The sequence below is a fragment of the Colobus angolensis genome, unplaced genomic scaffold, assembly GCF_000951035.1.
Source record: "Colobus angolensis palliatus isolate OR3802 unplaced genomic scaffold, Cang.pa_1.0 Scaffold78, whole genome shotgun sequence".
Lineage (NCBI taxonomy): Eukaryota > Metazoa > Chordata > Mammalia > Primates > Cercopithecidae > Colobus > Colobus angolensis.
In genome coordinates, this window is record NW_012121598.1 from 6,125,864 (window position 1) to 6,140,355 (window position 14,492).

A 14,492-nucleotide genomic window follows, 5' to 3' on the forward strand; every position below is an offset into this window, starting at 1 on the left:
CCTCAGGATTTAAGAGTTTACACTTTATGAGGTTGTACTTTATGAGTACTTCCCATTTTGTCACAAAAAAAATTTTTTTTAAAGTGCACTCAAAGACCTAGATTTAATAAAATTAAGAATTCTTACTGCATCATCAAGGATATTCTCAAATAAAACTGACTTTAAAAAAATGTGAGTGTATTGTTCCAGGATTCAAACTATGAGATTCAAAGAAGTTGGTCAATACATTATTTCAGCACCACTTCTGTTTCTTGTCAAGATTTATGTAAAATAAGATCTTCAAGAATTAGTTGGTGCTGACACTGTATGGATAAGCAAAGTAACAAGACCAGCTACATGAATAATTGTGTCCATTTTAAAGGAATTATAATTCTGCAGATGAGATATTAACTCAGTTTTTATGTTTGCAACTAAATTTCTTTCTTTTTTATGAGACACAGTCTTGCTCTGTTGTCCAGGCTGAAGTGCCGTGGCACCATCTCAGCTCACTGTAACCTCTGCCTCCCAGGTTCAAGTGATTCTCCAGCCTCAGCCTCCCGAATAGCTGGGATTACAGGCATGCACCACCAGGCCCAGCTAATTGTTCTGTATTTTTAGTAGAGACAGGGTTTCACCATGTTGGCTAGGTTGGTCTCAAACTCCTGATCTAAAGTTATCTGGCTGCCTTGGCCTCCCAAAATACAGGGATTACAGGCATGAGCCACCTCACCCGGCCTGCAACTAAATGTCTAATTTGGTGAGTTACTGCATCTTTGGTAAGTAGCACTCGCATGATTTCTTTTACTGATTATCATCTAGCAGGCATTCATTAGTCTTTTAGCTATTGCATGTCCTTCTCCAACGAATGAAATATAATAAGTTCATGTGTAAGATGCTTCAGTAGGTTTTTCATTTCTACTTTGAAAATGGTAATACAAAAGCTTTGGCTTTTATAAAGCATATCATGTCTATGTTGAAAATATTCAATTCCCTTTCTTTTAAATTCTGACTGGTCTGAAAACAATGTGTCAACTTGATTGGCACCACAATAGTATTTGAAAATGTTCTATTGAATGAGATAAAATAAGGCAAGTGATTAACATCTCTAATGCCAAGGGAAAGAAAGAAGCTTTTGTCACTTTCCTTTGTTATTTATAGTTTCAACCAGATTTCTCCCTTTCCCTGACTCAGCGAATTCTGATACTGATGTCAGCATCATCTTTTTCAGCATTTTCACATATGGGAACGTTAGAAAGCGAATCTTTGGCCGGCGCGGTGGCTCAAGCCTGTAATCCCAGCACTTTGGGAGGCAGAGACGGGCCGATCACAAGGTCAGGAGATCGAGACCATCCTGGCTAACAGGGTGAAACCCTGTCTCTACTAAAAAATACAAAAAACTAGCTGGGCGAGGTGGCCGGCGCCTGTAGTCCCAGCTACTCGGGAGGCTGAGGCAGGAGAATGGTGTGAACCCGAAAGGCGGAGCTTGCAGTGAGCTGAGATCCGGCCACTGCACTCCAGTTTGGGCGACAGAGCGAGACTCCGTCTCAAAAAAAAAAAAAAAAAAAAAAAAGAAAGCGAATCTTCTAGTCTCCCCTTTTTAAGCCAATGGAAGAGCCCAAAATTAAAAAACTACACATAAAACAAAATTTAATTTTAAGATAAAATATTACATTCCTTTTTTTTTTTCTGGAGACAGAGTCTCGCTCTGTCACCCAGGCTGGAGTACAATGGTGTGATCTTGGCTCACTGCAACCTTCGCCTCCTAGGTTCAAGCAATTCTCCTGCCTCAGCCTCCCAAGTAGTTGGGACTACAGATGCACCACCATGCCCAGCTGAATTCTCTGTATTTTTTTTTTTTGAGATAGAGTCTTGTTCTGTCACTCAGGCTGGAGTGCAGTGGTGGAATCTCAGCTCACTGCAACCTCTGCCTCCCAGGTTCAAGCAAGTCTCCTGCCTCAGCCTCCCGAGCAGCTGGGATTACACCCAAAGTGCTGGGATTACAGGTGTGCGCCACCATGCCTGGCTAATTTCTGTATTTTTTTAGTAGAGACATGGGTTGGCCAGGCTGATCTTGAACTCCTGACCTTGTGATCCACCCACTGTGGCCTCCCAAAGTGCTGGGATTATAGGCGTGAGCCACCGTGCCATCTGAATATTTTGTATTTTTAGTAGAGACGAGGTTTCACCATGTTGGCCAGGTTGGTCTGGAACTCCTGAGCTCTGACAATCTGCCCGCCTTGGCCTCCCAAAGTGCTAGAATTATAGGCATAAACCACTGTGTCCGGAAGACAAAATATTAAATTCTAGGCTGGGCGTGGTGGCTCACGCCTGTAATCCAGTACTTTGGGTGGCCGAGGCGGGCAGATCATGAGGTCAGGAGATTGAGGCCATCCTGGCCAACATGGTGAAACCCCACCACTACTAAAAATACAAAAAATTAGCTGGGCGTGGTGGCACACACCTGTAATCTCAGCTACTCGGGAGGCTGAGGCAGGAGAATTTGCTTGAACCTGGGAGGTAGAGGTTGCAGTGAGCCGAGATCACACCACTGCACTCCATCCTGGGCAATAGAGCGAGACACCGTCTCAAAAAAAAATAAAATAAAATAATTAAATTCTAAAAGAGTATCCCTTTCCGGCTGGGCGCAGTGGCTTGCGCCTGTAATCCCAGCACTTTGGGAGGCTAAGGTGGGCGGATCACCTGAGGTCAGGAGTTCAAGACCAGCCTTGCCAGAATGGTGAAACTCCGTCTCTACTAAAAACACAAAAATTAGCCAGGCATGGTGGCCGGCGCCTGTAATCCCAGCTACTCGGGAGGCTGAGGCAGGAGAATTGCTTGAACCCAGGAGGAGGAGGCTGCAGTGAACCCAGATCGTGCCACTGCACTCCAGTCTGGGTGATAGAGCGAGACTCTCAAAAATAAATAAATAAATAAATAAATAATGAGTGTCCCTTTTAGATAAAGTTCAAATATTTTAAAACGTTCTCAATATGTTAAAAAATATTCTTGCGAGACAAGCCAACAAACTGAACTTTTTTCTTATGTTTCCATATAGATATTAGAACAACTTCAGGATTTCAAAAAAACTCATTTATTAGGTGACAAGGAGGTTACAGAGATTAGAGCAGGTATAACCGAAGATAGCTTGTAAGTGTAGCTGTAGCTGGTGGGCTGGTTGAGGTTCTGGACTTCGCAGTGTAAAATAATTTAAAGTCCAAAGTAAAAGCAAGCAAAAGAGTACTGCAAAGCGAAAGTACACCCTGACAGCTGATCAGAGCGGGCTGCTGAAAGGTGAGACAGCATGCACTGACATTGGTGAAACTCCCTTTGTAGGAGTCTCACAGGATCATTCATGAAGGGGGGAGAACAGGTGTTGCTATTAAGCATGTTCTCTAGTTTTCTGGGGCCATGTGCGCTGTGGTTGTATATGCTAGTATATACATTGCATGTCTTATTAGTATCTTAAATCTTCACCCAGAGGGTTTTTTTTTTTTATACTATTACAATGAGTATAATTCAGCCTAAGGACACTGATGGGTTTCTGCACTTGTGAGAATTTGGAGATTCTCCCTTTTGCTCTTCTACCTCTTTGCTGCAAAATTTTCTAACCAGGAGCCTGGGATGTGGTTTGTACACCATGGGCTGGTTTGTTCTATTTATTTAGCAAGTTTGTTCCCCTTGAAGGGAGGCTATGACCACCTATCTAACCTACCTCCTAGAAACACACTAGGAGTATTGAGGGCAAACTGCATTAATTTTTGAAAACGCACATATTTATGCCCTAAACCTACTACCTTAGAAAATTCCAGAAAACACCAGGATACTCCAGCATACATTTTACCAGCTAGTCAATCGTCATCTAGCCTCTTGAAAACTCTGTACACTTCCAACAGAATGAGGGTGAAAACGGCAAATAGCATGTAAGAAACGTTATCAATACTGACTTCGTGAATTCCCTAGAAGAGTATCAAGGACCCTGGGGTCACCAGACCACATTTCGAGAGCCACTGTACCAGATTCTGTTCTAGGTAAAAGCTGGAGCAATCGGTATGAATAAAATACTCTCTCTATGGGGAGCTGTTTACGTAGTGGCAACTGCGACCTGTTCTGAAGCGGAACAGAACCGAGCGCTGTGACAGGGTGGGACGTGGAGACCTGTCCTTGCCCGCCGGGACAGGGGAGTGGGCTCCAGGAAGGTGACCTTTCAACTGCGACCTGCTGAGGAGGAGTCGGCAAGGGTGGCCGCCAACCACTTCTTTTTCCCGTCCACCCCCCAAATACCAGGAGAAGAGGGGCGGACGGGAAGCGACAGTGGCCGCCAGTCCCTGGCACGCGACGGGCTCTGAACCTGGCACGCCGAATCCTCAGGACAGCCCGGCTATCACGCAACTCCTTGGGTATCCCGAGTCGCCAGGGCCGGAGCCGCGGGCGGCGCCGGGGACCCGCGTGAAACCACCTGTGGGAAGTGGGCGGGTGATGCGCGGTCCGGGGACAGTGAGAGGCGGCGGACCGGGCGGGGACTTCCCGAAAAAGGCGCGCCCAGGGAGACGCACCTCTTGACGCGGTCTGGGGCTACGCGCAGGCGGCCAGTGGGAAAGGGATACCCTGGGAGACAATGCCTAACAGGGCGAGGCCCCTGGCGGCTTCCGCAGGAGAACTCACAGTTCTGGGGTATCCCGGAGCCGCTACTCCGTTGCGAGAAAGGAGGTCCACTTCCGCGCGCAATCTCAGGCGAGCGGCTTTTTCCACCCCCGCGGTCTCTTGCGCACTCTGGTGGCCTCTGGGAAGAACGACACTGAACTGGTTGACGCGGGACGCCAATAAAGATTTCTTATTCAAAAAACAGGAAGTGCCTACGGAGGCCGGGCAGGCAGCGGCGGCCGGGCATGAAGCCGGGCGGCTACCGGATCGCGGGCGGCGGCGGTATCGCGGGCGGCGGCGGCGATGAGCGACATAGTGGAGAAGACGTTGACGGCGCTGCCGGGACTCTTTCTGCAGAACCAGCCAGGTGGTGGGCCCGCGGCCGCCAAGGCGTCCTTCTCCTCGAGGCTAGGCAGCCTCGTCCGCGGCATCACCGCCCTCACCTCCAAGCACGTAGGTGCCCACCGGCCCGGGAGCTCAGGGACATCGGAGTGAGGCCCCCGCGCCAGGAGGCCCTGGCCGGGCGGCGAGACTCCAAGGCCTCCGGGGTTAGCCCTCCGGCAGGGCTCAGGGGCTACTGTGTCGGTTGGTCCTTTCGTCTGCCTGGAAGCTTCACTTTCCTGCTGGGACTGACAGCAAGGGAGGCCGAGTTTCCACAGTTGGTTCTGACACTGACTCTTTGATCTAGGGCATATCTCTGTAACCTCTGACCTTCCATGTGTTTTCTCAACGTTGGCGTGGAAAAGTACTGATACATAATTCATAGTTTTTTTGAGGATTGGGTGAGATGTCAAGCGTGTGAAAATACCCAGTGCGATGGAGGTATTTTACCTTCATCAAAGATGTTTACCTTCCACAAAGTTTTTTTCCCTACTCAGTTTCCTTCTCTCCCCCCGTCCCTTCAACTGAACAACAGTTCAGATGTCGCATACCTGAACAGATCCTGTGAGCCTCATGTTGAATATCTTTGAGGAACTTGAGGTTCTTGGGTTAGAACAACGTGTTGGGCAAAGAAAAAGCATAGTTCTCTTAAAATGTAAAACTTGCTAAGTTTCTGCCTCAAATGGGCTTTGAAAATGAGCAGTTATAAAAATTCTTAAGCTTTTAAAAATTTTTAATTTTTAATGACGGAGTCGCGCTTTGTCGCCCAGGCTGAGTGCAATGGTGCCATCTCGGCTTGCTGGAACCTTAAGGTTTTTAACAATTTTTTAATTTTTTTTTTTTTTTTTTTTTTTGAGATGAGGTCTCGCTCTGTTGCCCAGGCTGAAGTGCAGTGGCACCATCTTGGCTCACTGCAAGCTCCGCCTTCCGGGTTCACGCCATTCTCCTGCCTCAGCCTCCCGAGTAGCTGGGACTACAGACGTTCGCCACCACGCCCGGCTAATTTTTTTTTGTATTTTTTAATTAAAGATGGGGTTTCACCGTGTTAGCCAGGATGGTCTCGTGATCCACCCGCCTCGGCGTCCCAAAGTGCTGGGATTACATGTGTGAGCCACTGCGCCCGGCCTTAAAATTTTTTTTTTGAGACGGGGTCTTGCTCTGTCGCCCAGGCTGGAGTGCAATGGTGCGATCTCGGCCCACTGGAGTCTCTGCCTCCTGGGTTCAAGCGATTCTCCTGCCTCAGCCTCCCAAGTAGCTGGGATTACAGGCGTACGCCACCACCCCCGGCTAATTTTTGTAGTTTTAGTAGAGACAGGGTTGGGCTGTCTGGTCTGGAACCATGTTTGACCATGTTGGGCTGGCTGGTCTGGAACTCTTGACCTCAAGTGATTCGTCCCCTTTGGCCTTCCAAAGTGCTGGGATTACAGGCATGAGCCACCGTGCTGGGCCCCCACAGGTGCTTGATGGTTGCACGGATTGTGTAGTATACCGATTCACAGCTACAAGAAGTTTATATCTTAAAAAGAGCACGTGATGTTTATGGGAACAAGGTTATGTGTTAGACACAGGAAAATAGAATTAAACACATTCCCTTTTCCCAAGGAATTGGTCATTCGTTTTGGGCTTAAGACAAGTGTAAGCATGACTATAATGAAATATAAATGCTAAAAGAGAAGGAAAGACAGAAAAGAAGGTTTAAAAAAATTGTTTTGGCAGCTCAAATAAGTTGATGCTATGCGGAGAGAACCTGCTTCACATTCCAGAATCATTATTTGTGGGCTTTGTTTAGTTTTGTTTTTGATGGCCGGGCGCGGTGGCTCAAGCCTGTAATCCCAGCACTTTGGGAGGCCGAGACGGGCGGATCACGAGGTCAGGAGATCGAGACCATCCTGGCTAACACGGTGAAACCCCGTCTCTACTAAAAATACAAAAAACTAGCCGGGCGAGGTGGCGGGTGCCTGTAGTCCCAGCTACTCGGGAGGCTGAGGCAGGAGAATGGTGTAAACCCGGGAGGCGGAGCTTGCAGTGAGCTGAGATCCGGCCACTGCACTCCAGCCTGGGAGACAGAGCCAGACTCCGTCTCAAAAAGAAAAAAAAAAAATAGTTTTGTTTTTGAGATGGAGTCTTCTTGCTCTATCGCCCAGGCTGCAATGCAGTGCTGCAATCTTGGCTCACTGCAACCTCTGCCTCCTGGGTTCAAGTGATTCTCCTGCCTCACCCTCCCTAGTCCCTGGGATTACAGGCACGCATCACCACACCCTAATTTTTATATTTTTTGTAGAGATACGGTTTCGCCATGTTGGCCAGGCTGGTCTTGAAGTCCTGACCTCAGGTGATCCACCTGCCTTGGCCTCCCAAAGTGCTGGGATTACAGGCGTGAGCCACCACGCCTGGCCATTTGTGGCCTTAATGTTGTTTTTCTTAAGGTTTTTGTCCTTTGCTAATTTTTAAGGGATGCTCAATAAATTTTTTTAAAAAGTTATTTTTGATCATAAATAGCAGTTTGAAACTGTAGATAGGCATCCACTTGTGTCAGTGCTTCACTAGTGGCTTTTGAATAGCCATCTGATGAACATGTAATTCAGTGTGTAATTTAAAGGTAGCATGATTTTAGCCAAAAAAAATTGGGCCAATGTTTTAAGTGCTTAGGGAGATAACATACAATGCAGACAGTAGAAGTGACCACATTGGTATATGTCTGAGATATGAAGTGATGGAAAGGATTCGGGGAATGAGGAAAAGACAGGGAAGAAGAATGTAGTTTAAGGGGAAAAGACCTATTTCTGTTTCTGCTTTCTTACCCTATTTCTTGATTCCATGAAGACTTTTTACTTCTAAGGGGAAGATGTGAGATGAGACTCTTTTCTTGGACCAATACATGGAGAATTTCTACTCTCTCCACGTTTAATTTTTTTTTTTTTGAGATAGAGTCTTGCTCTGTTGCCCAGGCTAGAGTTCAGTGGTACGATCTTGGCTCACTGCAACATTCACCTCCTGGGTTCAAGCGATTCTCCTGCCCCTGTCTCAGCCTCCCGTGTATCTGGGATTACAGGACGCCCAGCTAATGTTTGTATTTTTAGTAGGGACGGGGTTTCGCCATGTTGGCCAGGCTGGTCTCAAGCTCCTGACCTCAAGTGATTCACCTGCCTTGGCCTCCCAAAGTGCTGGGATTACAGGCATGAGCTGCTGCTCCCGGCCTCCACCTTTAGTTTTTAAAAAACCATTTTCTGCTCTTCTACCATTAAGGGGAAGTAACTGAGTAAAGAAAAGAGGAAGGATGGGGTAGCCTGAAAATATTTATTCTCTCCAGGGATGGTTCTGAGGTTTGGAGATAGGTCTTTAGATAGATCATAAGTACATAATATTTGTAACTCTCCTTTAAAATAATGTTTCTTTTAAATTAAAAGTATTGTAAATTATATTTTTTCCTTTAGATAAATGCTGTTACGGTTTTAAAAGACAGTTAATTAAGCATTTAAATATTTTCATTTTCTCAGGAAGAAGAAAAATTAATCCAGCAGGAACTGAGTAGTCTGAAAGCAACTGTTTCTGCTCCTACTACAACACTGGTAGGTTTGCATAGTCAGTGCGAACACATTTGAATTTGAAATCTAGTCTACTATGGACTCAATAGTGGCATCTAACTGATGACTGGCTGCTAAAATTTGATTTATCATAGTCAAAATGAATTATAGATGGTAGCAACTTAGATGTTAACTTAAGCCTTTTATTGTTGACTGGTTTGCACCAGAACAAGATTTGCCTATGTGAAGTCAGGGCTAATGCGATGATGATTACAGAAATGTGGAGATACTCTTGGGACCCTAGTGCTGATCTGATGTTTTTAATGTTATGCATTTGGAAAAGGTTGGGATATCAACATGATATTTTCAGACCTGAATTGATATATTGTAGGTATATCTAATTTTATTGTGTAAGACCTCGTTGTTTTTAAACTTTGTTCTACATAATTTGATCTTTCAAACAATATTCAGCAACTGTTTAATGAATGGTCATTCATTATTATGCAGGCCACTGTGGGGCTGTCCCAGCATAGCTAGATTAAAACCCAGTTTGATTTTTTTTTTTGAGACGAAGTCTCGTTCTGTTGCCCAGGCTGGAGTGCAGTGGCGTGCCACTATCTCGGCTCACTGCAACCTCTGCCTCCTGGATTCAACCGATTCTCCGGCCTCAGGCTCCCGAGTAACTGGGACTACAGGTGCCCGCCACCATGCCTGGCTAATTTTTGTATTTTTATTAGAGTTGGGGTTTTCACCATGTTGACCAGGCTGGTCTCAAACTCCTGACCTCAAGTGATCCACCTACCTCGGCCTCCCAAATCAAAGTACTAGGATTACAGGCGTGAGCCACTGTGCCTGGCCTGATTTTTTTTAAATGAGATTTTGTTCCAAGCAACATTTCTTCAGCAAATATTTGGTGAGTGTCTTCAGTATACAAGCTACTGTGGGAATATTTTCCCTCCCTGCCAGTAAAAATATCAGGGTGACCATTTTGCATAGGCACATGATCGTGAATTTGAAAAGCACTTGTAAAGTCTGAGAGAATGAATATGTTTTCTTTTGTGGTCATAATAATAGTTTGTGGTAAATAAAACTCAGAACATAATCTGATATATCCGTGTGTGTATATATATATATGTATGTTTGTGTGTATACATGTATGTCTGTGTGACTATGGATAAAATAATTATGCTTTATAGTACTAGATAGAATTGTTAAACAGAAATCGTTTTTGTTAGATTTCCATTTTTTATGATTGGCATCAGTACATACTTTTCCTTGTTCCCAGGCAGAAACCTGAAGTTGGGCAGAACTAAGTTAAATAGGTAGAAATTAGGAAGGCAGAGTTTGAAAGGAAGATTTTACAACACGATGACCATCCAGCACTGTGTATATCTTACAGAGTAGTCTGTCCCAGAGCTGTTCATGTAAAGGTTGGCTGTCAGAGAAATTGTAAAGAGAATTCCTGCATTGGGGAATGCACTTCCATCTCTAAAAATAAATGCATGAGATGTAATCTCACTTAGACAAAGTTGGTAATGACTTTTGAAAAACTCTGAGATAAAATGTTACATATCTAGGGTTGAAACTTAATGGCTTAAATGAACACTTTCACTCCTAATTAATGTAGAAGTCTGAAGAGGGACTTCCATTATTTTTTGTTTATCTTTTGTTTTCTCAGTATTCTGTAGCCTTTTTTTGCGGGGGGGACGGGGTGGGAAGATGGAGTCTTGCTCTGTTGCCCAGGCTGGAGTGCAATGGCGTGATTTTGGCTCACTGCAACCTCTGCCTCTCGGGTTCAAGTGATTCTCCTGCCTCAGCCTCCCGAGTAGCTGGGATTACAGGTGCGGGCCATCATGTCTGGCTAATTTTTGTATTTTTTTAGTAGAGATGGGGTTTCACCATGTTGGCCAGGCTGGTCTCGAACTCCTGACCTCAGGTGATCTGCCCTCCTCGGCTTCCCAAAGTGCTGGGATTACAGGAGTGAGTCACTGCACCCTGCTAGTATTTTGTAGTCTTAATTAATGTGTTAATGAGTTAACTTTTACTGCTTTAACCACAAGTGACCTGAGTTAAATCTCATTCCCTTAAGATTTTCCTATGGTTTCTCTTTAAACTCTTCATATTTATATTAAACATTATTATCATTGCTTTCAAATATTCAATTTTACTGTGTCCTAAGCATTTTGTGATTTAATAATCCTGTAATATGCTAACCCTAATTAATTTTGACATATTAAAATAGTCCATGTCGCCAGATGTGGTGGCTCACACCTGTAATCTTAGCAATTTGTGGGGCCTAGGTGGGTGGATCATTTGAGGTCAGGAGTTTGAGACCAGCCTGGCCAACATGGTGAAACCCCATCTCTACTAAATATACAAAAATTAGCTGGGTGTGGTGGAATGCACCTGTGGTCCTGGCTACTCGAGAGGCTGAGGCATGAGAATCACTTGAACCCGGGAGGTGGAGGCTGCGGTGAGCCAAGATCTCACTACTGTACTCCAGCCTGGGCAACAGAGCAAGACTGTTTCAAAAAAAAAAAAGTCTATGAGATTTTTGTTATTTTGAAACACATTTTATTTATGTATTTTATTTCTCATTAAAATTTTCCATAAATATTGATAATGCAAATATCTTAGTGATAAAACAAATTTTTTAGCATCTCTTAACAATTTTTGGCTTGCATTGAAGATATTAAAAGACCCCATTAGAAAACTAAATATTATTACAATAGCTGTGCCATTAATGAAATCATGCCCCTCAGTTTATAATTGTGAGTTTTTAAAAAAGAGTGCCTATAAAGCAAACTATTCCGTATTGTACTTAGCACAATAATTTTGAGGAAAGTCTAGGTGCAATTTGGTTTTCCAATGTGAAAAATATTTTTGTTACAGAAATTACCAACTTGTGGGAATTTTATGGATATTTTCGTTTGACAAAGTCTACTAAAATTATGTGCTGTATTTTAGAAGCCAAGTAAGATGACCATGATGAAATCTTGTGTGATGACCCCATGTATCACATTATAACCAAATTTTTCACTAGGGGCACATAGAAATAGCTACAGTTGATTTATTTTATAGTAGTGCCACTAACAAAATAGTGAAATAATTTTACTAAAAGTAATATTATTGGTAAGATTGGGAGCAATTTTTATTTATAAAGTCTGATATTGGGGTGATTAATTTGTAATATATATGTTATTTCTTCAGTGCCAGGATTAAAGGATTCTCCTGTTAAATTATGAGAACGTAGTAGAACAATCTAAATATTCTATTTATTTATACGGCTACTGGATATTTTACTTTTCAGAAAATGATGAAGGAATGTATGGTGAGACTTATATATTGCGAAATGCTTGGATATGATGCTTCCTTTGGCTATATTCATGCAATCAAGTTAGCCCAACAAGGAAACCTCTTAGAAAAAAGAGTAGGTATGTATGTGTTTAAGACTTTCATGCTTTCATGTTGTCCTTGAAGTTCCAACGTTTATGCAAAATGAATGATGGCAGGTATATAGTATGTTTTTAGAATACTGTATTATAATTTCTAAAACTTTAAAAGAAACTCAAAGCCATTTATAGGAAATCAGTTTTCCTGATTCGTAGCATTTTGGAGTTAAAGAGAAGACTAAAAATTACTTGGTCTTGTGATGACAGTTAGATGACTATATATGTCAGAACTCATTGAACCATACACTTAAATATTTTTTGTATATGAATTATATGTCTATAAAACTGACTTTTTTTGTGTATAAATTATATGTCTATAAAGAGCTGAATTTTGTTTTTTTTTGAGACAGATTCTCTCTGTGTTGCCCAGGCTAGAGTGTAGTGGCGGGATCTCTGCTCACTGCAACCTCTGTCTCCAGGTTCAAGTGATCCTCCTACCTCAGCTCCCTGAGTAGCTGGAACTAAGCTGTGTGCCACCATGCCTGGCTAATTTTTGTGTTTTGTTTTTGTAGAGATGGGGTTTCACCATGTTGCCTAGGCTGGTCTTGAACTCCTGGGCTCAAGTGATCCGCCCGCCTTGGCCTCCCAAAGTGCTGGGATTACAGGCGTGAGCCACTGCGCCTGGGCAATAGAGCTGATATTAAGAAGTCTGTTTAATCTTATTAGTTTAATGGTCATAAATGTTTCTTTATAGAATAAAACTGAAATTTACTAAAGTAATTTTAAATATCTTGTTCTTAGCTTCTCAAATGTTAGCTATGAGGATTAGCAGTGTCTTTTAAAAAAATTTCTATAGTCAACCTTTAGGGCTATTAGGAAAAATTCTTTTAAGCAATTAAATACTCTGTTCATAAATGTTCAGCTTTATATCAGAATCTCAGGAAGGAAGCATTTTAGAATAGTAAAGGGTAGAACATGTTCTTTATTCAGAGAAGTTGATAATGTCATGTCGTTAAGGACTAGCATTATTCATAAATTATATTGCTCTGTGCTATCAGATGATGGGGTGGAGGTGACAGATGTCTTGGTAAACATTCTGAGACTGAATGCACACAATATTCCACTTGTGGAACCCCACTCCGCCCAAAACACTCTTCGATCTTTTAAACTTTTTATATTCTTTCCTTCAAGTAGAATGTCCTCTAGCATTCTGTTTCTCTCTTTCCATATTCCAAATCAAATTTTATTTCTCCTGTGATCACTCAGGTGGCTCCTACCATCTGTTACCTTTGTTGTTATCTTTTCATATATTAATGTCTTAGCTCCTGAACTAATTTTAAGATCCCTAAAGTCAGGTATTTTTTTTTTTTTGAGCTTTTAAATTAGTTTTTATTAGTAATTTGCTTTTCTTAAAACTTTGATTTTTTTTAAAACATTGTACAAATATGGAATGTAAGCTCTTCCAGTCATATTCACTATTTTCAGTTGTCATCCCAATTGAAAGGTCAGGAGATCGAGACCATCCTGGCTAACATGGTGAAACCCCATCTCTACTAAAAATACAAAAAATTAGCCAGGTGTGGTGGCGGGCACCTGTAGTCCCAGCTACTCGGGAGGCTGAGGCAGGAGAATGGCGTGAACCCGGGAGGTGGAGCTTGCAGTGAGCCCAGATCACGCCACTGCACTCCAGCCTGGGCTACAGAGCCAGACTCTGAATTAAGGTTTCATTGAGATGGTCTTTGGATTAGTTTGTTGGCTTGATACTGGTGACTTGGGAATGGGTGATACCTTAGCTGAACAGCGGATTTATCAGCAATCTGATAAATCTCCACTTTAAATGCTTCCTGGGGGCCTGGGTGTGGTGGCTCACTCCTGTAATCCCAGCACTTTGGGAGGCAAAGGTGGGAGGAATCACTTGAGTCTGGGAGTTTGAGACCAGCCTGGGTAACATAGTGAGACCCTGTCTCTACTTAAAAAAAAAAAGAAAAAAGCTCGGTGTGATAGTGCATGCCTGTGGTCCCAGCTACTTAGGAGGCTGAGGTGAAGGATTGCTTGAGTTTGGAAGGTAGAGGCTGCAGTGAGTTTTGATCATGCCACTGCCTTCCAACCTGAGTGAGACTCCGTCTCAGAAAACAAAATAAAACAAATGCTTTCTGGGATTTTCCTAACCGCTTTCTTGGCCTGGGTCAGATTTGTTTCAACTCTTGTGATTGTGGGAGTAATAGCTCTGCTTCTCTGACCTCTAGTGAATGTGTTGGAATTGGTCATGCTGCTACCTCTTGATTGTGAGAATAGGAAGTTTCTGTTTTCTCCTGTTCAGTAGTGGACACAGACAGTATGGATGCTGGATAATGATGGGTATAATTAACATTAGAATCCCTGATGAAAGGGCTGAAAGAATTGAGAAGAATGAAAAGCAATGAGCATGGAGTCAGGGAATCAGGTCTCAAGATAGACTATGTGGAGAGGCAGTAAAATACGGGAGTTTAAAATATGGACTGACTTCAGCTGTCTGGGTTTGAGTCCTGGCTTCACCATGTAATAGGTGTGGACTTTAGGAAATTGCCCTTTTTTG

At 43.2% G+C, this 14,492-nt stretch overlaps 1 protein-coding gene across 1 annotated transcript in view; it reads left to right on the forward strand.

Moving 5' to 3' along the window:
- Positions 1-4,816: 4,816 nt before the first annotated feature.
- The window catches only part of AP4E1 (adaptor-related protein complex 4, epsilon 1 subunit), a 92,986-nt gene continuing 83,310 nt past the window's right edge, over positions 4,817-14,492 (forward strand). The window contains exons 1-3 of the mRNA XM_011928613.1: positions 4,817-5,073; positions 8,499-8,570; positions 11,836-11,959. Of these exons, the coding sequence (XP_011784003.1) occupies positions 4,924-5,073; positions 8,499-8,570; positions 11,836-11,959 (346 nt within the window). The 5' untranslated portion in view covers positions 4,817-4,923. The remainder of the gene's footprint in view (positions 5,074-8,498; positions 8,571-11,835; positions 11,960-14,492) is intronic.